General features: G+C 41.8%; 1 protein-coding gene across 1 annotated transcript; it reads right to left on the bottom strand.

The window, feature by feature from the left end:
* Positions 1-418: 418 nt before the first annotated feature.
* LOC120558100 (protein APCDD1-like) lies at positions 419-13,843 on the bottom strand. The gene is given in 5 exon segments (XM_039798966.1): positions 419-1,642; positions 1,645-2,020; positions 2,891-3,410; positions 4,439-4,622; positions 13,256-13,843. Coding segments are annotated over 5 exon segments (1,560 nt in total). The 5' UTR covers positions 13,341-13,843; the 3' UTR covers positions 419-1,247.
* Positions 13,844-24,908: the final 11,065 nt, after the last annotated feature.

Raw genomic sequence — 24,908 nt, forward strand, 5'->3', positions numbered from 1 at the left:
TGGCGTCTTATTATTGTTCTTTTGCGCATGCAGGTCAGTTCAGCACCGTGACCAGTTCACACTGGATTTGGCCAAATAATGTGAACAGCCAAACAAAAAAAATCTGGTCTGCGCAATAAATCCGAATTGAGCTCTAAGGCTTGCAGTGTGAAGGTAACCTGAGGGTGGGCCATGGATGTATTTTAAGATCTGGATACAGCGTTAGAGGCAGAGCCTCGTTCATTCCTATGAGAGTTGCACAGTGGCACATACCCCCAAAACGTTTAGTAGTGCAGTAGTGTTTCTGCCGCTGGCTGGGGTGGGCATGCTAAGGATAACACCTGCTAAACATCAGCATGTAAGCATTGTCATTGTGAGCATGTTAGCACGCTAGCATGGCTGCAGACTCTTGTTTTAAAGACTAATTGAACACAAGACCTTATGAAAAGCCATTTTTAATACACATAGAAAATAATCACTTCTTAAATGGCCAAACTAACTAAAATATTATACCAAAAACCTTTTTCTTATCAAAAAGTACAGTATAAACGGTTAAAATAAATATTAATTTGATTTGACGGCTGACAGAAAAGCAGACTAATACACAAGCTTTGACAGAGGATAGCGATAAATCAACATTTCACACCACAGTAGCATTAGACCAATGACGATGGCAGCTATTTAGAGTGCTGATTACAAATTTCCCACTTTCCAGCTTGTTTTCTCTCCAGCGTGTCGAGAAGACATTAATTATGCTGCATCTTGGATGAAAATGAGCTCTTGTGTGAAGGCCGCTGGAAAGTCCATGGCTTTCAAATTGATGGGGAAATAACTGATCAACATTTCAACACTGTGATTTTGCTTTGTAACAACTGACATGATAAGAAAACTGCATTTACACAGAAATAAGCAAAAGTAATAATTAATCTGTGAAGTGAAAACATCTGATCATTATACAAAAGAAAGACAGTATAAAAGAATATATTTATATATTTTACATACTGAAGTGATGGCACTTGTATATATTGGTGGTTTATATACAGATTAGTCTTAGGTAGTAATGCAGCTGAAGTTAAGAGTCATTAAATTGAGCCTACAGGCAGCATCTGAAAGCCAGATATCAAGAATTATTCAGCTCTCCTGAGTGTCTGATGATGTTTCTTGACCATCACACATGTTGGCCATCATCATATGGAGGAAGAGTGAAAGAAAGCTGCCAGGAAACAATGTCCATCAATGACTTCAGGCTTGATTCACGAACAATGTCTCTAATAAACACATAACCCGCTAAACAACACAGATCCTAGCACCAGTAACACCAGCTGTGCCTGTCGCGCTGTCCCACTGGCTGCTAACTGGACTTGCTTGCTGTTAAAACCTGAGCCATAGTGACGTGAAAGCTGTGTGTCCCCCCCACTGCAAAGCACCATGGGTGCCTGAAAGGAAGTGGGCCTCCTCTGTGGTCGGTCTGGACTGGACCCGTCAGCCGGCCTCTCTCCAATAAACAGGAGTGGGTGTTTCCTGTGATCCAGCTCAGTCTTGAAGAGCTCATACTCCTTATGTGGCAGCTTGATGCCCAGCAGGGTGCACCCATCTGTGGGGGTCAAGTCCTGCTCCACCCCGACCTCCCAGCCTCCTGCCCGACCACACTTTCCGGCCCTGTCCCATTCAGCAACTTCGCTGTGGGCTCCTCCACAGCTGTGACTCTCACCTGGGTAACCTTAAAGACAAACTCAGTGGCTCCTGAGACTTTGGCGGAGGGGTTTCCCTGAGCGTAGTGGCCTGAGGCTCTCAGGGTGAAGGTGGGCTGAGAGCAGGCAGGGTCCGAGTAGTGCCGGTAGACGCCTTCCCATGCGTGCTGGTCAGGATTAAAGGAGAATTCTCGGGTGAGGAAGAGGACATTGGGACGGGTTTCGCAGCGCTGGCTGACCCAGCGGGCAGCCAGAGACAGAGGAGCTGCAGGTCTGCGGGGCAACACCGGGGGGCGCTGTTCTGAGGAGCGGTACACCAGGGCGCACACAGGGCAAGGGTGGATGTGATGCTGCAAAGAGTAAAGGAGAGGTGAGACAATGTGATTTAGGAATGCACCTAATGATTATTTTCATCATTAGTTAAGTTTTGAAAAAAAAATCTTGATTAATTGATTATTATTTACTAGTCACTTATAAGATTAGAAAGTTAGAAAGTTAGAAAGTTGTGATCATGGACCATTTTCCAGAGCCAAAGACAATGTCCGGTTTTGTTAAGGAAATAGTCCAAAACAGTATTTTATTTAAAGGTGAATCATTTAGTAGGTCCATGGATTAGTAAACCAACAGGAAATCTATCAGCAACAATTTTGATAGTCGATAATTGTTTTATTTTGTCATTATGATAGTAAACTGAATATTTTCTCAATTAATCAAGAAAAAAATCGCCAAGGTAATTGAGAATGAAATTAGTCATTAGTTGCAGATCTAGTTTCATTCACAGAAAAAGTATCAAATCCTCATGTTTGAAGTTCTGAACCAGCAACAATTTATCTATTATCAAAACTGTTGCTTACTAAATGCTAAACTTATTGTTTGAGCTGTCATGTGTTTTGCTTCAACATTACAGTGATCAAATTGATTGTTTTTGCCTTGATCCTTGAATCGTTTGCAGTATAGTCCTATAGTATAGCAGGGAGGAAGACTGAACATTTACCACACTCTCTGAGTGTAACAACATTTGAAGTTGGGCTTGAAGATTCGTTCTTGATAGAGACAGGCTAAGTGCTGTTGGGCAAAGCACTGCACTCCCAACTGCTTTACTGTTAAGATGCTAACAGTACAATATGTTTGCAGCACCCCTGCCTGCCCTGACAATTAATCTTTCACACTTCTTGTCTGTTCAGCTCTCTCTGGTAAATAAAAACACAGTCATGTCTCACCATGGTATTCTGCAGTGGCTGTTGGTACCCTGTCGGTCTGTACTGAGTCCTCTGTGTCCAGTCAGTGTGAATATCCCCTAAGAGCAGCTCCTGGACCTTCCCTCCATGGCTGTGGTGCTGCGTCTCCACCCGTATCAGTCCCATCTCCATCATGGAGAAGCCCAGCGCTGCCAGACATCCCCTCCCTGCCCGGGTGTTGTACAGCTCATACGGCTTCCCCAGTGCCACTCGACCCAGGGTCAGACCCACGCAGGTCGGAGGCTGCCTGGAGGCCAGCCTCTGCTTGGCTGCCAGGCTGTGGACCACAATGCCCACCTTGCTGAGGTGGTGTTCAGCTTCGGTGCCCCCGCGGGTGATCCAGGAAGCCTGACGCAGACGAAGCTTCCCCCTAATAATCAGGGAGTAGGTCGGGTCCTCGCAGCTGCTGTCTGTGTAGTAGTGCTGCAGGGCCTGGAAGTGACGGCTGGGGTGGAAGGTGTAGGAGCGGGTGAGAAACTCTGGACCGGGCCGAACTTCACATCTGAACACAGAGGAATTAAATGGTTGGAATGAGGTAAGGCTAGTGATTATTTGTGCCATGAATAGATTTCAGACAGTAGTGAACAGACTTAAGCTGTCTTTAAGTCTTTTGGGGGAACATCTCGCTCAAGTCTCAAGTCAAGTTACAAGTCTTTGTAAGCAAAAAGCTACACGTATTTCAGGTCTCTGAACATTTTATCTTTCAAAGCTGTTAATCTGATCTTAATTTAAATTATTTTCTATGATTTTTGGGGGCAGCTGAAACATGCTGTAAACACAAAACTGACAAACTGATATTATCACCTTAAAGAGATGAAAAGGCAAACGTATTAGCAAACAGTTGCTTATTTACACATGAAGCAGTTATGGAGCAACATTATCATTCAGTTGGAGCCTTGTAGGTAACATGTAAGTCCAATGTTCAGTCTCTTTTATCTCTGTTTTTGGTCTCCACCAACTCCTGAGGGCAATATTTGGCTATTTAGCTGCTAAATGTTTGACTATGTTTACCAGTTAGTCACTTACTGTATCTGTCTGTCGCTTGGTCCTGAGCAGGTTTTTAGAGCTGAAAACAGCTGGAAACAATACTGATAAAAGAGTGAACCAAACAGTAAAGTTATGGGCCCGAAAAACAAATCAATGAGCTAAAAAAATTCTATAATGCTTCTCTGTGGGTTTGTCTCTAAAAGCGAGTCCTTTAACACACAAGTAGTAATGTAAGCCACTGTTGATTGAAAACTATTTTTTATATCTGCTTTAAGTATTCAAGTTGTGTGTCTTTTTTAAATTGTGCTTCTGGGATTTGAAAACCAACTCATTTCTGTGATTCAAGTCTGACTGATATCTGACATCTCAAGTCTACAAATCTGGCATATCTGCTTCAAATTGTGGAACATGATGACTATCTTTTAATGCCATTAATCTACAAAGGACAATACATGAAAATACAAAGTGAATAACTTACAGAAGGGTGATGAATTAAAGAAAAAACAACAACATGAAGGGTCTCATTAAGCTTCATTGATGTACCTTGTTGACACCCATGTGCCGTCCAGTCTTGGGGGGATGTCTGCTGTGATCCTCACTCTGTCCTGTAGGTGGCGATACTGACAGTCCTGCTCCCACTGCAGGCTCTCACTGTGGTTGGAGGAGGAAGTGAAGGAGCCTGTGGGCACCTCCCATAGTTTACTCCCTGTCCCAGCCACAAACACAGCTACAGAGGAAGGGAAAGTCAGTAAACAATAAACACAGAGGCTCTATTACACCGGCCACCAAAGGCTGATTTTAGGTGGATGTGGGAAATGGGAACACCAGAATGATTCAGTTCAGAGATGCTTATTCTCTGAAAATAAAGGGAACAGATAATAGCCATGAGGGAATATTCACATCTTCTCTCTGTTACATCTGAACACACTTCTGGTTGACTGCAAGCTGTTTCAGGGCTGTAATTTTGGTAAATTTTCCATGTAATGAGTGGTGAGTGTGTGCTATAGAAACCATACATAGCTGTGAATCAGGACATTGGCCACAGTGCAGACAGTTTTGGCTTGTCACTCCAATCAGCCTGCAGCTGCAACACGCAGGCCTTGTTTTGGGGGTTTGCTTGGAGGCAGGAGGTGTGCGCACAAGTGTATGCTCTTTGTATAGGTGCATTTCTATCCTCAAGATAAAGCATTGGGTCTCTGACAGCAGCAGGCTGGCCGGCCAAACACGTTAATTCAATGATGAATGTTCGCACTTGAGTATTCCCAAACACTGACAGTTGAGTTCATTGAAATGAAAGCATTATTCACGCTATAACATTTATTGATCTGACAAGGGCACATCTGCAGTCTGTCTGCCTGTTGTTGGTCATAACTGCACTTTCTGCTTTTGCTGTTATACAGAGATGTCTGGTTTCAGTTGAGACAATGAGGATTTTCTGATTGCACCCTCATGGTTGCAACACGAGGAAACCCACTGGGGTGTGTGTGTGTGTGTGTGTGTGTGTGTGTGTGTGTGTGTGTGTGTGTGTGTGTGTGTGTGTGAAAATGATGGCTTCAGCTTCATCCTCCCAAAACAAATGTCAAAAAGCAAAGGTGGATGAGTTCTCACAAACGCCTCCATCTCCTGTTTTCTCTCTGACTTAAACCTCTTGTTTTTCCTCTCACACTCATCCACTCACTTTTATTATTAATGGTGAATTGTTGTTTTCACACATCAGTTTTTGTGTGGATTAAACAAAATAGATATATTGTGTTAATTAGTGAGCTTTAAATGTGCTGGAAGGCGTATTTTGTTACCTTTGGACAGGCTAGCTGTCTTCCCCCTGTTTTCAGTGTTTATGCTTAGCCAAAATAACAAGCTTCTGACTGCAGCCTTATATTTAACAGACAAATATGAGAGTGGTATCAATATTCTCATCTAACTCTCTGCCATAGGAGTATTCCAGAAACTTTAACTTTAAGTCAGTGTATCCAGCTTGCTTTTTCCTCTATTTCCCTTTTTCCTTCTCTCTTATTCCCTTTTGCTCCCCTTTATCCTCACAGCTCTGGCATTCTTACTCTCACTTTCTCAACTTTCCTAAGGGTCATCTGTGGTAGACAGCTTTATGGGTGTAATCTCACTCCACTTTTCTCTCGTTTGACTTTAGATGCACTTGGGGAGAACATCACCTGTCGAGCCTCAAGTTGAGCTGGGAGTTAGTTGTTGAGCCACAGATCAGCTTGTTCTCTTATGACTGAGCAAATGGAGCTGAGGGAAAATGGGACTTTGAATGGAAAGTGTGTGATGTTGGATTTATTTTCTTCTACAAAAGGTTCCAAGTGTATGGGCATGTGATGGTGGCTGACTGATCGGCGTTTATTAACCTTGTTAGTGTCAGAGGGAGGGAGGATATTTTTTGTTCCCCTCACTCTTGGAATGCTTCCCATATGCTGACCACAACCACAGACATGTGTTCAGCGCAGTCATTTCCTAGCATCCTTCCACCTGACACACACACACATACACATGCACACACGCACACACGCACACACGCACACGCACACACACACACACACACACACACACACACACACACACACACACACACACACACACACACACACACATAGAGTTTGGATAGTCTGAACTATAAAGAGACACACACAAAACTAGATTCAAGCTCAAGGCACATTTCTTCTCCTTTAAACTGCCTGTCAATTTGTTGATATGATTAATACTTTTTTTTCCTGTCACAGGCATTGAAACATGTTTGCAATTTTCCCCATGCGCCAATGTGTTTGTTTATGCTCCATGTCACTGCAGCTGGCGAGGGAACCCGGTCAGTCGGACCCAGCTGCGCTCCCACGGGAGAGCTCGGAGCAGAAATACTAATCAGGATTAATTAATTTCCATTGCTCCTTGCAAGTAGTCCAATCGGTCTGTTTTGTGTTATCCAGCCTTTGAGCTGCATGCAACATGTTGCCGAAGTGGTTACTCACACACAGTGCAATGAATAGACAGAGAGACAATAGTTGCAGTATGTGACATGGAGTCATTTGGGTTGCTATATTTGAGTTTCTGTTTTTGCCAAAGCATTTCTATAGTGTTTCTTGAGGTCACTTGTCATTCAGTCCCATTTCCTCTCTTGGATCTCATTCCAGTTGGGCATATGGTTGCATTTACAAAAAGAGTACTCATAAAAGCAGAGCTTAGTAAAAACAAAATGGTTCATCGTGGGGTATTAAGTATTCTTCTACAAAAGAGCATATTCCTACCACAAGTGAGACGATGTTGTAATACATATGATAATATCCAACTCCCATCTCAATTTGGAGGAGATGGGGGGCTATTTTAGTTGATTCACTTCCTACATAGGCAGTCAGTTATCATTAGTTTTACACTTCAATGGTTCCCACTGATTTATTGTTCCACTATGGCCCCTAACTCCCCCTGATGCAGTCTGCAACCCCCTGCCACAGTATAGAGCTCGGTGCATCTTTCAGAAACAGATTTCATGTATTTTTACCAATAAAACTCACTATAAAACTGATTTAACTGCTGTGAATAGTTACATTTATGGTACATGTTGGATTATACACTCAGTTACCAGTTAATTAGGTACACAAAGCTAAAACCTTGCCTAGAATTTTTTTTTAACAAAATGCTGTTTCTTATAATCATGCTGGTGTCAAATATGAAAGCTCATTACAATACAGTAATCCAACTAATCAGGGACATTATCGGTGAGGTTTTTGATGAAAGTGACAGCAGCGATGGGCTTCCTACAGCCTCATAACTAAAAGATAACACAGACGAAAATTTATGAAGTGCAACATCAAACATTTACCCAAATTAATTATTACTTTAACTCAGATTTTTACTTTAGGTCAAACCATGTCACTAACCTCCATGACTTCCTATGGGTCAAGGGTCAACACATAGCATGTGATTAGTTCCCTAAAGCATTACAGCCAATAAATAACACAGGCTCTTCCCACGTTAAAGGATATGTTTACATATTTTCAAGTCTGTGCTCATATGAACATTGAAACATGTTTTTCTTATTATAATCACTCCTGTTTAAACTGACCATTATAGCATCTCTTTCTAATGTGCGTCCAGTGTAAGAGATGGGGGACAAAATCCAGAGTCATTGTTTTGTGCAAAAATGTGTTAAAAAAGTTAAATCAAACGGGTGTTTTGAAGTCTTTCTTGTTAGTATGAAATTCCCTCTTTGGGTTACTATCCCTCTGCTGCAGCTCAACAGAGAAACACTGCTTGCGAAACACAAAGAAGACATTTTGCACTAAAAAGACTTTGGAAGATACTCACTTGATTCAACTAACTCAGACTGAAGCCTCACATTAGCTTCGAACAACAAACTTTGGAATACATGTTTGCACAGAAGGAGGACTGTGGATTTTATCCCCCATTACTTATATTGGAAACTCATTAGGAAGGGATCTCTTAATGGTCAGTATTAAGATGAGGAAAAGCCTGTTTCAATGCTCATGTGTGCACCTGTTGTTATAATGTGAACCTATACGGACTCCTTGGAGAATGTTACCAACCAAACTTTGATGCAAAGAGAGGTTACAACCAATTGTGATAGCTTATTTTGCTCATAAGGGTCATGGATATTATTATAATATGTAATATGTTGATTGACAGCGAAATAGACCAATCAGATTAAGTACAAGCCTCACTGAAACAGTGGACAGGAAGCCATCTTTCTTCTTTTTTATTAAAGCCACTTTTTCTCTCTGCCTTCCTGCTCTGCAGCAGTAAACCTGATGTCATAGTCAGTGCAGCTGAACAACACACACTTCAATTATTGGCAGGCAGAGACAACACACAGCCCCCATTTCTCCTCACGCAGTATTGCGACTATGCCACAAGGGGTCACCGCAGCAGCCTGTGACGTGCGTGTGGTCTGGGCGGTCAGTCTGTCATCACCACCAACCCTGACGCCGCTGCTGGCCCTCCCTTCAGCCGACTGATGAGTGGCCAAAGTAATCTACCTGTCTTTGAGCTCTCATATTCATCCTGTTTACACACACACGCGCACACACACACACACATACATGCTTGCACGCACGTTCACAAAAACACACTGCACACATTGATTTACAGTACACTGCAAAAGGGGTAGGCTCTAGCATTTATAAAGGACCTCCAGGCTACACTCTGTTTGTTTGTTTGCATTTGTGATTACGGTTTGGCAGCCTTCGCTCTCCTCTCTCATGTCTCATCCGCAGCGCCAATGTCAAAATACAGTTTTATGTACTTCTTTATTTGGAGCTATCCTGGAAAAACAAGAACCAGATCCTGGCACTTTTGATTCAGGGCTTGCAGCGAGAATCAAGTGCTTGACGTTTAAGTCAACCCTGTGCCTCGTTCATTAGAGAGAGACGCCTTTGTCTGCTTCTTAGTTGCTTCTATTGAGGCTTTTAACGGAGAATCCTTAAACCTGCCAAAGTGGAGGCAGTAAAGGTGAAGATTTGTTGTTGTTGTTGGTGCACTGAAATGATGGCAAAGCAGCACCAATCCCTCAATGTTCTAGTAGTTTAACTACTTCCTCATGTGTTTCTTACTTTTTTACTATATCCTCATCCTATTTCTTTCAGTGTTGTTACCCCCAGTGTCCTGTAAAGCACTTTTTCGTCTTTTTTTGAGTGCTGCAGGACAAAACCCTTGAAACTGTCCCTGAAGTGCCTGTTGCCCTCCTGGCCCACCTCCCCCTCCACTGATTACTGCTCCCCTCCCCTGATGAAAAAGCCATGATGTTTACGGCTCATTTCTCCTGGATGGATTTCAGATTCCTCCCTCCTTTTTTCTCGTCTTTGTTTAGTTTTTTTTCTCTCTGTGTGTCTGTCAGTTGTTGATGAGGTGAATGAAGTTGGTCAGGAGAATGAAGGGGTTGGAGGAGGGTGGGGTGAGGTTTCTTCATAAACTGGGATGACAAGATTAGTGAGGTGCATGTATGGGGATTTCTGTGCGTGATGCCTCAGTAGCTGTGAGATCCTGCTCATTCAACATATTTAGGTGACTGCTGCACATTATTCACAGCTAACAGCTGCTTTTTCAGTCACTGAGCTGTCCTCCAGAGCTTGGATAGGTGTTTTAAGACAGTGATTCCCAACTTTATTGGCCTTGTGACCCCGTACAAGGAAGGACTGTCTACTTGCAACCACTCATCACAAGTTGTGTATGTTGATAGATTTGTATTAACCTGGACAAAGTTTGGCACAAAAGACTATTCAGATAATTTCTCTCTCTTGTGATGGTGGACCAGCTCAGGACTGCTCTATTGTTCTACAATAACAATTTACAAGTTACTAATCAATTACTCATTGCCAAATTAATCATATTACTAATTACTCAGCAGCAAACGTAATTAAGTCACATATTCTGTATTTAACAACACATTGTGGTTTAACAAGCAGCCAGTTTACTGTTTTAGCTTAGCCCCATTGACTCACCCCATGCAGCACTCCAGAGAAGTCCTCTCCCCAAATGAAGACTCACCAACAACTGAATGTAGGCAAAGCAGGTGGAGGCTAACAGTCTCCCCACTCCTCCAGCCCCTGCGCCAAGCTAACACCTCTCACTGAGTAGAACTTGATATCAACCCTCCAGCAAACTTTTGGCAAAGGCCCCTTAACACTGTTCAATTTTGGGCTGTCTGAGACGAAAGTTGACAAATGTGAGAGAAACATGGTTGTCAATTACCAAAATGGTGGTCCTAGATCACGCAGTGAGAAACATTGGCGACCAAAGACAGGCTGCATCTGAAATTTGGCAACAATGTGACTGCTGCAACAACCCACGTCTTCCAACCAACCGATCAAAATACGACATGAAATGATGAAGAATAGTACACTGATCGGTGCTAATTTAGTAAGTGCCAATTTTTTAATAAAGTTTAGGTTGAAAAAAACACATGCACCCTAACACCCACCCAAACCAAAACAATAAAGGCAAAATTAAAAATAAGTTTTTAGGACTTTGGTAAAGAAGAAAACCTGCATTGATTGATCTGATGACGTGTCTCTGCTGTGTGGCATGCATTAGCTTAAACAATCGTTGTCTAAAGGCGCCTGAAGACAGCAAAACATGTCGACCCACAAATTGTCAAAATATCGGGAGTGTTACGTAACTGTAATGTAATCATTGAATTTAAAATAGAAATTCCTTAACAACCTAAACAAAAGTAATCACACTTCTGTAACACGTTACTAAGTGATGTGTTACTGCCCAACAGTCAGGGACTAAGAAAGGCAAACAGAAACCATAGCATGGCAAAGTATATTTAAATTTCATTTGCTGCAGTTCCCTGTTTCTGTCTCTCTCCCTTCCCTCCTTCTTTGTCACCGAAGTCAGGCGAAGGTCAGGTTGATTTAGAGGTTTTTCAAAGAACATGAGGTCTGTTGTGTTATTCTAACCCTGAGTCCCCCTTCCTTTTTTTGGGCTTTAACCTCAGCATCTCATAACGGCCTCCCGGACCAGGAGTCTCCCTCTGTCCCCGGGGCAGTGCATGGACGGCCGCTGTTGTCTTTTCATCACAGTGTAAGCTGGTTAATCCAGTGGCCTCGTTTATTTAGAGAAGGGATCTACAGGGGTTTGCCCAGTGGACACTGCTGCCAGTTCCACTGTGGTTAGCAAACTCTGGCTCCTGTTCACAAAGCAACAACACACACATCGTCCTGCCCTCACCATGAGTAAAACAGCTGCCACATCAAGCTTAACACGTCCACCTTCTCCTCTAGTTTCTCATCTTTTCATGTGCTGTACCATTGGGTTTTGTGCAATTAAACAGTAGAGAGGATTTTTGATTTGAATAGCACCTGATGTGTATTGTGGTGTCTTGGTGGACAGTCGCAGCAGCCGAGATGTAGATAGCGGACAAAAGAAGTTGATGGTCCGTTGATGTTTTCGAGCTGAAATTACATTGGTTACACCTTAATCTAAAAGCTCGGTTTGGAGACGTTTTAGGGGATCCCGTTGGTGGCTGTTTCACATACTTGGAGACTTTCAAATTGTAAACTTTTGTCCAAGACTCCACCAGACTTAATCCAAATATTCAATGTGGTCTCTTCCATGTGGCCACTTTTATCTTTCTCAAAAACATCATCAAGTAAGGCAGAACTCAGATAACTGAGTCTTTATAGCTTTAAAGTTAAAAAGTTTAGGTTCAAAGGGTGAAAACAAGTGAACAGTCAGTTCAAGTACACTGGCTCGGGAAGCTGAAGAAATGACATTACACCTGTCAAAATCTATCTGAATTTAAATGTTATGGTCCAAACAATTCCACTTTGATATCAGTGTTATTTCCTTAAATTAATTCCCATTAAATATTTTTGCTCTGTTTGGGCTGTAGAACTGCTCAGCTCCTTCTGACATCTGGTCAGGGCCAGTGACTTAACCTCGCCTGTCTCCTCTACTAAACTTGAGCGGTGAAAAAGAAAACAATCCACAGATACCAGTCTACCACTAAAGCAGCTACAGGGATGGATGGAGGGAGGGAGGGGTGGGGGGTTGCTGGGTGATGATTATAACTGGGCAGATGCCTCCTCCTGTCTTTCTCCTGCCGCTCATCACCCTAACCAGCCCTGATGGCCCAAATGCTGCGCTTCCGCATAGAGGCTGCAGCGGCTGGACAATCAGCTCTCCGCAGCAGCCTGAGGTAAAGCACTAATGGCTGTCTCCTGTTATTCTAACCATTAACATAATGGCAACATTAGTTCCAGGGCCACGCTTCCCTGCTCCGAGGGAACCATTGTTTAAAGGCACAAGCCAGAGCTCTTTTTTAAAGACTGCTCCACTGGCCACAGATCCGACTGATGCTTTGAAGACACACTGGAGAGGGCGAACACAGACCGGCTATTCATAAGTCTAACGTCAGCATAGGTCGTGTTTTTATTTTTCAAAGTGCTGATCCACATGTTGAACTCTGCAAATCATTTGAATTGTGACAAATTACATAATAACTTCCTGGTAGTTATGAGATGTCTGTTATAATCTCTTCCGTTTTTTTGTCTCTGTGCCCTGCCATGTGTTCTTTAAGCTAAATCCGCAAGAGTTCAGCTGATTTCTCACATGAGAGAACATTTATCTAGTTCTTTTTTTTCATACTGGAAAAGCTTTGGATTACAGCCGGAAATCTGCTGCAATCTTTTAAAATCTGATTCTAAATGCAAGATTTACAAGTTATTCCCATACTTAGTAATACAAACCTCTTGGGATTCATAGACCATGTGATTATGAAACTCCAGCATCAGTTTAAGCTTTCTTAAATTAATATTTAAAAACATACTATATCTAAGGAAATCTAAATAAGACAAGCTACACACACACCACTGTCATCCTGCCTGAACTCACCTTGCCACAGCCACAGCAGCCAGACTCCTCTCAACAGGTGACTAAAACGTCCGTTTGACATGTTTCCTGCTTCCGCACACTTCATTCACACACTCCTCAGCTCAGAAAACAAACTTTGATCCTTGGGAAATCCAAGACACAGAGAGGCTCCTGTCAACAAGAGACGATCATGTAGGATATCACCATGACACAAGCAAATATATGAAGAGTCCAGTAATCCCTCAGATGAAAGTCTGGTCTCCTGTTCAGCCAGCAGGGAGGTTTTGTTCTTCTTCTTGTTCTTCTACCTCCACTTCTTAGCTTCCATGGTCTGATAACAAAGTCCTCAGCTGGAACCACACGCTTCATGCAACTTCTCCACACTGGTGCTTTCCTTAAGTGGGGAGAGAGGGAGAGTAAATGTCTCTCTCTCTCTCTCTCTCTCTCTCTCTCTCTTCTCTCTCTCTCTCTCTATCTCTCTCTCTCTTTACCCTCCCTCACTCAATCACACACCATTGACTTACTACTGTGCAGCTCTGTGGATCTGTTCCACTCGATGCATGTGCAGCGAGTGTGTGCGTGCATGTGAGCAGGAGTATTTTGTGTGGGTGCACTCCTGTCTGGCGCTTATGAGCTGAGAGGAAGGAGTATAAGAGAGAGAGAAAGAGAGAGAGAGAGAGAGAGAGAGAGAGAGAGAGAGAGAGAGAGGAGAGAGGGAGGGCTGAGATAGAGAAAGTTTCAAGTGTGTTTGTGGAGGAGGGGGTTTGAGCTTCAAACTTCCTAAAGCGAAGGCTCTGGGGAGCTTTTAGAGTAAGGTGCAAAAGGGCAGTAGTGAATAGGAGTTAACACTGCAGCCACAATGCTGCACCACATCTGATGCTATACCCATATTACAACAACCCAAAATAGAACAACTGTAGTTCTAGGGGTATCTAGCCATGCAGATTGTTTTGTGTTGGTTTTGAAATATTCCCTACACAGACTACTGCCTCCACCCCTATAAAATGGAAGTGAATGGAATTTTGTTTACAGCATTAATACAAGATTATACCAGTGTGCTCTCTGCGTTCAGAGGAGAGACTGGTGTAGGATGTGTTAGCTTGGTGCAGGAGCTGGAGGTGTGACGTGTTAATTACATTCTACAATAAGAGGAAAAATGTAACTCTTATTTACATTTTGTATGTTCTTAGCTATAGCTGGCTTGCTAACTTGCTTCACTAATATGCCCACATTCAAAAATCGCCTGGACAGTGACTACCTCTGCTTATTAAACATAATCTCTCTCTATTTCTACATGTGTTATATACAGAGTATGTGTTGTTGGTGTGGAGGCTTTGGAGCTGTTTAAGGTACCTTTGATGGAGCTGATAACAAAAGTAACTAATTGCTTTTGTTAATTATGCAATTAGTTGATTACTTACTAAATTACTTTTTCAATAAGGAATATTATTTTTTATAGGTCTTGTGCATCACTTTATACACATTTCTCTGACAATTCAGCCTACTAAGACATATTTGGTCTTTGGACACTTTCTCTTCTAGAAGTTAAAGTAAAGTTCTGTTGGTGAACAATGTTTGGTTGCACAGCATGAGTTTGTAATGAGATTGAATAAGTAAAAAAAAGAGAAAATCAACATGTCTGAATGTCCCAGTTATTTTGGGACCTAGGTTCTACCAAAGAAAATGAAAACTGTTGACAGTGAGGTCTGTGGTTTATTGAGACAGAGTTATGGGAACACTGTTTCTGGGAAAAGATGCTGCAGTTTGTTTTTTTAAATGTCATTTTTTTTTAATGCTGTGGAAACCACAAATTAAATTCCATTCACCTCCAATTTAATGTGGTGGAGGCAGAAATCCTAGAGACGAATATCTTGAAACTTTTGCGCATAAAAGTAAGCTTGTATCTGCATTGCTTGATACCACTGTAGTTGAGTGGGAAGATGGGGGAACTGACCCTTTAATTCATTAGCAAACCTGGAGCAGCTGCACACATGCAGTTTGCACAAACCCATATCACACCCCATTAGAAAAAGCTCATGCACACACAAACGCTCCAGTCACACTGATTCCTAGTCTCTGAGTATACATGTGGTCTGATGGAGCTGTTGACACTGTTGACCGCTGCAGAGGTAAAGAAGGATTTCAAAGTGCCTGCCAAGTGAGAGTTGGCAGCACATGTACAACGGGTGGGCTGACCAGAGCCCTGGCACACAGTCAGGGGTGCGTGCACTCCCGACATGATTACACACAGTCATTTTACCACCGGTGCTGTGTTTTATATGGCAGATTTGTAATGCATCATCTTGCTTATATTAACATTTCTTTGCCAATTGTCAATTTGCCTAAATCGGTTCTTCCTGAGCCGTATGTTCAAAGTTTCTCACAGTCTTTATGCCATGTTCTCAGGGTCATGAATTACCACATGCATGGGGGTTATGTGATGATGATTCTGTTTTTTTATTGTTGTTTTTTTCCAGTCTTGGTCTTATTTTTGTATCGGCAATAATATAATTGATCCCTAAATTAATTGCAGAGATTTGAAAATGATGCAACATCTGTAAAAAGACGTCTGACAGGTCAAGAAACAGGTCAGACAAAATAAAAATCTTTAAAACTAGATTATGGTTTTGGTTAAATGTCAGTACAGTAAACATGTCGTGCCTAATGCTAAATCTGCAGCAATGCTGGTTTCCCTAGTGACACAACATGCACGCTGAAAAGTTTTCCAGAAAATAGCAACTGTCGGAGTAAGTGAAAGCGTGAAAGGTAAAGTTATTATGAAAGCAGATTATCTGAACCGCTTGTTGAGATAATCTGGTTAAACTGTTTGTTTAGAGTCTGATTGTTTTTTGCTCTGTCAGGCAACACAAATTTTAATAAACCAGAATGATCCTTTAAAGCTAAACATAGGAAAGAACAGCACTCCTTCTTTGGTGTCTCTTTCTCTGGACGGTCCAATCCTCGCCGCCAGTCGTCACAGCTATTATTTTGGGAGAGCCTAATGTGATTGTTGATCAGTGCCTCTGGCTAAGTGATAACTTGCTGTGACAGACCCCACAGAGAGCAAAGAGGATGGAGGACAGACACCACTGATCTCTGATCCCAGATCTGACAGCTGGCTCCCTCAGGAGGACACTGCCTGGGGTGTCAGCAGCTTTGATTCACTCAGGGTCCTCTCAGGAATGCACGCACGCACACACACACACACACACACACACACACACACACACACACACACACACACACACACACACACACACAATATTGAATGCGCTCAGATGTATACGTAAATGCATGCATACACAATTGTTTTTTTATCTCACCTACTTTTTCCCTTTGCTGTCTCTAATACACAGACTCATACACCCGTGCGCGCAAAAACACACACACACACACACACACACACACACACACACACACACACACACACACACACACACACACACACACTGGGCTGGGCCTGCTGGCACACACATACAGGAGCTGGCATGAGTTGCCTAAGAACACACAGTCAACGCTATTTTATAATCAAATGATTTCTCAATCCTGTAACTAATACTCCTCCACTGAGCACGAGCTATCAACCACGGTGGGCTTAGTGTGTGGTGTGTGTTTGCTTGGGCACATATCCTACACGTCAACACACACACACACACACACACACACACACACACACACACACACACACACACACACACACACACACACACACACAAAAATACATACGCATGGACTGCATATTCACACTTTAGACTGGGTTCATTCATGCTGGTCATTTTGTGGTGTGGTCGGTTGGATCGAGGCGGTCTCTCGTCACTCTACGAGCTGATAGCGCCCCCAGTCGGGCTGAATATCGATGTGCATCAAACAAAGTCTCTTTTCTTCTGTTCTTTTCTTTGTTCTGAACAGAAGAGAACATATAAGAACAGAGACAAGATGACAACTGAATAAAGTAGAGAAGAAAGTTTCACAAAGTTAGATTTTTATTGTGACTTACATCAAACCAATAGTCTGCATTTATATAGACGTCTACCTTCTACCTAGGACTAATTTTCAATGTATTCTGGGTAAATTAAAGCTTTTCTCCAGCAAAATAGGTTTGCCTTCTCGAACAATTCAACAGTTACATTTTATGGGTAACAAGTGTCAACAAGTGTAAAAATACAAACTGTAGCAGAGCTAGGCTGTTGTGGCTTCTTCTGTTTTGGCTCCTGTTCACAAAGCAACAACACACACATCGTCCTGCCCTCACCACATCAAGCTTAACACGTCCACCTTCTCCTCTAGTTTCTCATCTTTTCATGTGCTGTACCATTGGATTTTGTGCAATTAAACAGTACAGAGGATTTTTGATTTGAATAGCACCTGATGTGTATTGTGGTGTCTTGGTGGACAGCCGAGGCAGCCGAGATGTAGATAACGGACAAGAGAAGTTGATGGTCCATTGATGTTTTTGAGCTGAAATTACATTGGTTACACCTTAATCTAAAAACTTGGTTTGGAGACGTTTCAGGGGATCCCGTTGGTGGCTGTTTCACATACTTGGAGACTTTCAAATTGTAAACTTTTGTCCAAGACTCCACCAGACTTAATCCAAATATTCAATGTGGTCTCTTCCATGTGGCCACTTTTATCTTTCTCAAAAACATCATCAAGTAAGGCAGAACTCAGATAACTGAGTCTTTGTATCTTTAAAGTTAAAAAGTTTAGGTTCAAAGGGTGAAAACAAGTGAACAGTCAGTTCAAGTACACTGGCTCAGGAAGCTTTCCCCCCACAGAAATGACATTACACCTGTCAAAATCTATCTGAATTTAAATGTTATGGTCCAAACAGTTCCACTTTGATATCATTGTTGTCTTCTGAAATTAATTCCCATTAAATATTTTTGCTCTGTTTGGGCTGTAGAACTGCAAACCACAAATTGTGAGCTGTGTTTTCCTCTTTTTTTGTCACTTGGTGCCACTGGTCAACTCATTCTCTACCATGAAAACATGGGTCTCAGTCATGGATGTATTACTATAAGAAGAACAGGATACTGCGTTCCAAAATCAGAGTCAGTAGAGTCCTTCTCCAGCTGTGCCAGTTGAGAGCATGCACTTTAGAGACTTCCTGTTGGCTTCCTGCAAACATGAATTAGATAAAATAATTTAATCATACGACTCTACTAGACTTTCTAAATGTAACTGGACCAGATTCTGGTAATAAAAAGATTCCTTTTGGAGGGTTTGAACCACACAAGAATTTGCTTGGAGATAGGGGTTCTCTTTTGTTGTCATCAGATCAGTTGTGTTCTCTCTTGATTTGCTCTCTTCTTCTGGCTTAAAAATATAAAATCCTACAGAACAACCTGCTTTCTACTTCCTCTGCTGTTGGATGGTGGTTCAGTGTGTCTTTGTGTGTGTGTCGGCTTAACAAACAGGATATGTGCCCGCCTTCCCGACACACAGCCACACACATGCTTAGCCTGCTGCAGATAGGACCATGCTCTTTCATCATCACACATTCACATCCCTGCCTCTTATCTGCAAGATGCATAACTCTAAACATACACCATAAAAAAGAAAGACACCCGCATAATTTGTACGTTATTCTTCGCCCTTTGTCCATAAAATTTCACTCTGCTGAAGAAACTTAACCAGAGTTTCGCTGGTATGCTGGTATGCTGTCACCCAGAGCTAAACAGATCACATCCAGGGCTTTATTGACAGTGCTGGGTGGTGCAACCAGGTGAGGTCTGAGATACTGTGATGTTTTGATGTTTCCTCAATGTGCTGATAAAAAGATAGGCACCAGGTTTGAGTCTGATGGTGTAATCCCACCATGCTGCAGATGTCTTAACATGTTACAGTGCAAGCAAATGCCTTCATGTCTGCCATCGTTACTGCGACTTGGGAACTATACAAATACTCTACTATACTCTAAATAGATGAAGCTGTTGTTTCACACGCACAAACGCCAAGGAGAGAGCTGTCACCATCTACTATACTGTGATAGTACTGTAGGTTTTTCAAGCAGTCATTGTTGAACATCTGTTTGCATTTAAACAGATAACAGATCATTTGTTCTTTATAGGATCATTTTGTTTTATTACAACTTTGGTCTTATTTCTGGAGCCACTATTTCTATCGGTTCTGATAGTAATGATAGTGATAATGATAGTAAAATAATTAGTGAAATCTTAAAACATGGTGCCATCGCTAAAACAGTCTGACGGGAAGAAACACGAGCAGTCAGACAATCAGACTGGTTGTAAACACACCTAAAATGTTGATAATAACCCCTGTTTTACAGGAAAACTGGGCTCACACAATTATGGCATGTACAGTAGTCGATCTGTGAATGGTATTGATGCATCAAGAAAACTGGATAGCATGTTCCAAAATGGTGCCCCATTCATTCCAGTGAAAGTTGCTCATGGGGGTATATACACTGCAAGGGCTTGTATAGGCTGTTATGTTTTTCTAACCAATAGAGCATGTGAGTCTTCAGGGGTTAGTATGCTTCAAACGAAATGCTTGTTGGATCATCAAAACAGCGTCTGAGACCAGTGTTGTGCATGAATGCAAACATGCTCATGTTTTTGGTAAACGGTAAATGATTGTATCCGTTGGCAACTAATGAACGTGAACGTGAGCTTAACGCTCACGTACTGTGTTTTACGGCACCTCGCATGCTGGTGTTTCGGTGCCTTTGTTAACTGATGACTTTCAGCCGAATGTGTTTGTGGTTGCTTGTAGTAATTTACATAAATTGTTATGGTTAAGGTTGACATTAAAGACAGATGAGTATGTATTTAAAATCAATTAAAGTAAAATTGAAGGCTTTCATGAGGGCACCTTCATGTTCTGTTCATGTTTTTTTCAACAGCTGCCGTCACTACAAGCAACCACGAAGCATTGGGCTGAGAGTCACCAGTTCACACAACCGAAACAACTGACAATTCAGACAATGCAGCTACTGGTAGCCAGTTCATATAAATACTTAAAGGTGTTTTTAAATAAAATCAGTACCATTCAGATTCCATAATTAATTTAGTTTTGGAAGTGACCACTGGCAATGACTAGGGGATGGATGGATGGGTAATTTGTAATGAATGTGGGATTAAAGGTGCTGTAGGTAGGATTGCGAAGATCCAGGACTTAGCCAAAAATGTTTAACATTGACAACTTCTCAGTCCCTCCCCCCCTTTCTGCTAAAGCCCAAAACGGTCTCCTAAGCCCCTCCCCCCACAAGGGAGAATGAATGTGTGTGCATCAGCAGTGATTAACACGCAGTTAGACACCCCCTCTGGCCCTGATTGGTGCATCTGAACAGGGAGCTGTGGATTTTTGCAAATCGCACTACAGGCTGTAGGTGGTGCCAGAGGAGCTTGTTTTTTCTTTTTTAATTACCTGCTTCATGTAGTTCTACTTGAACATAGGGTCAGTTTCAGCAAATATGACAGAAAGTTAGTTTAATAAGTCTTACCTACTGCACCTTTAAGTGTGTCAAATACCCACCTTTGGGGCGAGGTTGGCATATCTTAATGAATAACGCAACAAGGACAAAGCATGTAAACTGCATGTTTGTTTATTCAGAATGGAATGGATCGCAAATGGATCCGAATGAAGAAACGTAAAATAAAAAACTCAACCCTAGCTTCCTCAGCCAAATAGTGTGGGTAACAGATCAAGGCAGCAACATGATCAAAGCTCTGGAACCATATAGGAGACTTTCTTGTCTCGATCACCTAATTAATACTGTCCTTCGCCATGGTCTGCATGCCGACGCACTGGCCGACAACGCGCTGGATATAGGAAAGACCATAGCTGCTGCTAAAGGACTCGTGAGATATCTGAAACAATCTGGCCTGGTTGCGCAATTATCGAAGACAGTGCTACAGATGGGGGAGACATGATTTTAGCAGTTTACCTCACACTCAAGTCAGTGCAGGACATATACCCAGAGCTACGGGAGAAGCTGGAGAGGCATATATTTCTCCCCACCCAATTAGGCTAATAAAGTAATGATTAAAAAAACACAAATGCTTGATCAAGGGCCGAGGATAGTAGCGAGAAATATCGGGCTCGGGCAGAGAATCTAAACTCTATCCTCAACCCCTGTAAGCAGCCATTTCCATCAAAAAGCCATCTTTGTCTGTTTGCATGTGTTTTCCTAAGTGCACTGAGCTACAGAACTTAGAAATGACTGTGTGATGGATTTATTAAATCTTAATTAAGTTACACTTCCAGAAATGAGTAATTTGGTGAATGGACTACTTTTATCAAAAGCCCTGTACAGTAGGTGCAAACATATTCAGTATGAGTGGCCCCAGTGGGAATCAAAGCTCCTCCAAAACCAGAAACCTTTGGTTGTGTTACTGTTGTATGTCCTGAAATAAGCTCCTTGTTTTCAGTCTACTGTATATAGCAGTAAATCTATTACAGCACGTAATGACATTATAGATAGGATGAGGAGGTGGAAACTTTACACCTCACTTGCTCTATCGCTATCTTTACAAGAGTTGGATCATATCATGGCATGTGACTTATCTCTGGTTTTAGTTCTAATATCTTCTCAGTTGGAGGAGAGATTATAGATAGTAAAGTCCTCTGCTTGTTCAAGAATGTGTTACCAAAAAAAAAACGTGTGACCACCCCTCTCTGCAGAGCTTCCCAGATTGATGTTCTTCAACATATAATCATCATATCTCAAGTTGCATTAAGCCCCTGTGAAATAGCGGAGATACATTATCATGTGTTCAGCATTCTGTAACTGAATACAAGTGTTTCTTGTTAGTTTAACGTTTAAATGAGCCGGTGACTGGATTGAACACGTGTTTCAATTTATGCCATGTGAGTTTTTCTTGATTTATGCACACTTTGCAATGTCATCATCTCCCCAAAAATGGAAAATAAAGTCAAGTTGTGCTCAAACACTTTTCATGAAGCGCGTCCAAGCTGTACAGTAATTTAGAGAAAGCATTTCACCAAAAGTAATTTAATTATGTGAATATACTGTATGATTCAATGCTGCTATTTTAGGGGCTTGTTTGGCAGAGGACTGTGAAGGTTAAAAAAAAATGTGTGTAAAAGATGAGTAGCTAAATATTCCCGTCTATCAACAGCTAAATGCCCGACCTATTTTAAAACTAACCTAACCAAATAAGTGAATTACAATTGATCGACACAAACCCGGTGAAGGTGAGGGGTCATGGCTGTGACAGTTGTGGGCAGGAGTCACATCTGGTTGGTGAGGCGTACAAAATGAAGCTAATGGGGTGAGAGGGTGAGGGTTTGAGGCTGGCAGATGTCAGCAGAGGCCGCGCCTGTTATTGACATAGCTGCCATCTTAGGTCTTCTTTTCATCCGTCAGCCGGAATTGACCGAGGATCCCTACTGCTTTGTAATATGACCCAGATGATGGATCTCCTGCTACAGGGAATGTGCTGGCACATGCACGCGGACACGTGTAAAGGAACCACTTGAACAAACACACATCTCTCTTTGGACAGATGCACAAACACACACATTAGCGCTTAGGTCTGTTGCTGCTGTTATCCGCCATTTGGATCGGTATCAGTTCCCTTCCCAAATCTGCCCACATATTATTTTACTCAACCTCAGCCAGCAGAAGAGATTTTGTCCTGGGCTGCAAATGGGATCCTGACATGCAAAAGTCATGTTGGATTAAATCCACAGGCCGAGCGAGACCTTTTTATAGCCTAACTTGAGCTGTTGACACCATGCACCCACTGTTGCTGATGATTTATGAGCGCTGTAACACGTAATCATTAAGGGTGTATCAATACATCAATCTGGATCAATATATCATTCATTGATCAACTCATCAATGTCACTGATGCAAAGTGAAAACAAATTCATACATGCCATCATCTTGAAGTTGAGCCTTTATTTTGAAATTCCCTCTTTGTATTTACAATTAAAAATAATAGTTTGTTTTCTATTTAAATGTCTGGAAGAGCTCAGTAACAAAATTGTCAAATCATATTAAGTTGTTTTTTGTGAGTTGATATGAATGTAACTGATTGTGTGATATCAGCAAATGTAGAATTATTGTCACAGTGAATTTCAGCTCCTGTAAAACTAAACGATACACACTCATCGCTCACTGAAAACCAAATCTACCTAGGTATAAATAAAGTTACCTTGACCTTGTGTGCAGCACATTTTTGAATATTAAAAATTGGACTATTCAGGACTGAACATGTGTTTTGATTTATAGCATGTGAGGTTTTCTTGATTTATCCTGCCTGGCACACAAGACTTTCCAGTTTTATTGCAATGCCATTGTATCTTGTGTGGTAAATCAAACACACCTTGAGTATTTCAAGTGACCTGGGTCAGCTACCATTGTGTCTCATATCCTCCAGTTTATAGATGTGCTCCACAGTCCGTGCATGAGGGAGGGAGAGAAGCAGAGCAGGAGGGAGGGATGCAGCAGTGGCCGTCTCATGACTTGCCACATTCCACTGGAGGTCTTTGCAGGGAGTTGCTGGTCCCAGTATGGGAGATTAGAGAGAGACAGGAGGCCGGCTGAGGTGAGAGCTGATCCCGACCACAGATAGCACCTCCAGGGGCAGTTTCATTGCCTACGATGGTGGTCTGTTGAGAAGCTTCACTCAGTATTCAAAATCATTAGTGTTCAGAAATAAATCACTGTTGTGAAAGTGTTTGATTAAAGCTGGACTAAATAGTATTTGTATTTAACAACAAATCAAATCAAATGACTGTGTGTAATTTAAAAGGGGTCACAAACCCAAAGACAATTATCACATGACTCCCCTCAGCTCTACAGAGTGTTTTAGCATCTTTCAGATCATTGTTTTTTGCTCATTGGTTTACCAACTGCAACTTGACCATTTTGTTTCACTCTTCACTCACACAATTACACTGTGGCGGGGAGTCATACAAAATGATGGACACCTTCAAGAGGGGAGAAAGAGAAACAGACTTTATTAAGCTGTTGCCTCTAATATGAAATATTACAAGGACAAATTAAAGGCTCACCACATCGTGAGAAATTTTAGCCTGTTGCTTCATGTCTTTTTTCCATGTCATGAATGTTTAAATCAATAACTGTTCCTAATGTAGTAGTGTGTATGTTGTTGTGCTAAAGGACATTATTACTTTCCGAAAGTGTTGTTATTTTCATGACAGTAAATGTGTTGTAATTTGTACACTTTTCTACAAGAGGGAATGTTCTGTGTTTTAGGAAGTTTAGCTGTTTTTTGTCACAAACCAAATTGTATGTGTTGCACTTCAGCTAGCTTACTCTCTCTTTTTACTCTGGATGTTTCCCTATGAAGGTGCACAATTTTTTCACTGTTTTTTCTTTTATATATATATATATATATATATATGCAACAAATATGTGACTTTAAACTAGTGTAAAGTAATGTATTAATACTTTTTTACATTTTGTAGCTTAAGTTTGATCTATTTTCATGTATACTGTATATCTGAGAGCGGAAATTTGTCGAGCTGTATGTGTGGCAGGCCTGCTGTGTAGCTTGCAACGCTAGAGTGTACTGTCCATGTTGGCTAGAGTGAAGCATTTTATGATTCTGTTCACGGTATTACACAATTTAATTAATGCCCTGTTTCTTTATAATTGCAGGGAGGTTATGATGTTGCCATGTCACCTTGCTATAAAGTGCTGAAAGACAGTCCT

Source organism: Perca fluviatilis, chromosome 4 (assembly GCF_010015445.1).
Source record: "Perca fluviatilis chromosome 4, GENO_Pfluv_1.0, whole genome shotgun sequence".
In the NCBI taxonomy this organism is placed as follows: domain Eukaryota; kingdom Metazoa; phylum Chordata; class Actinopteri; order Perciformes; family Percidae; genus Perca; species Perca fluviatilis.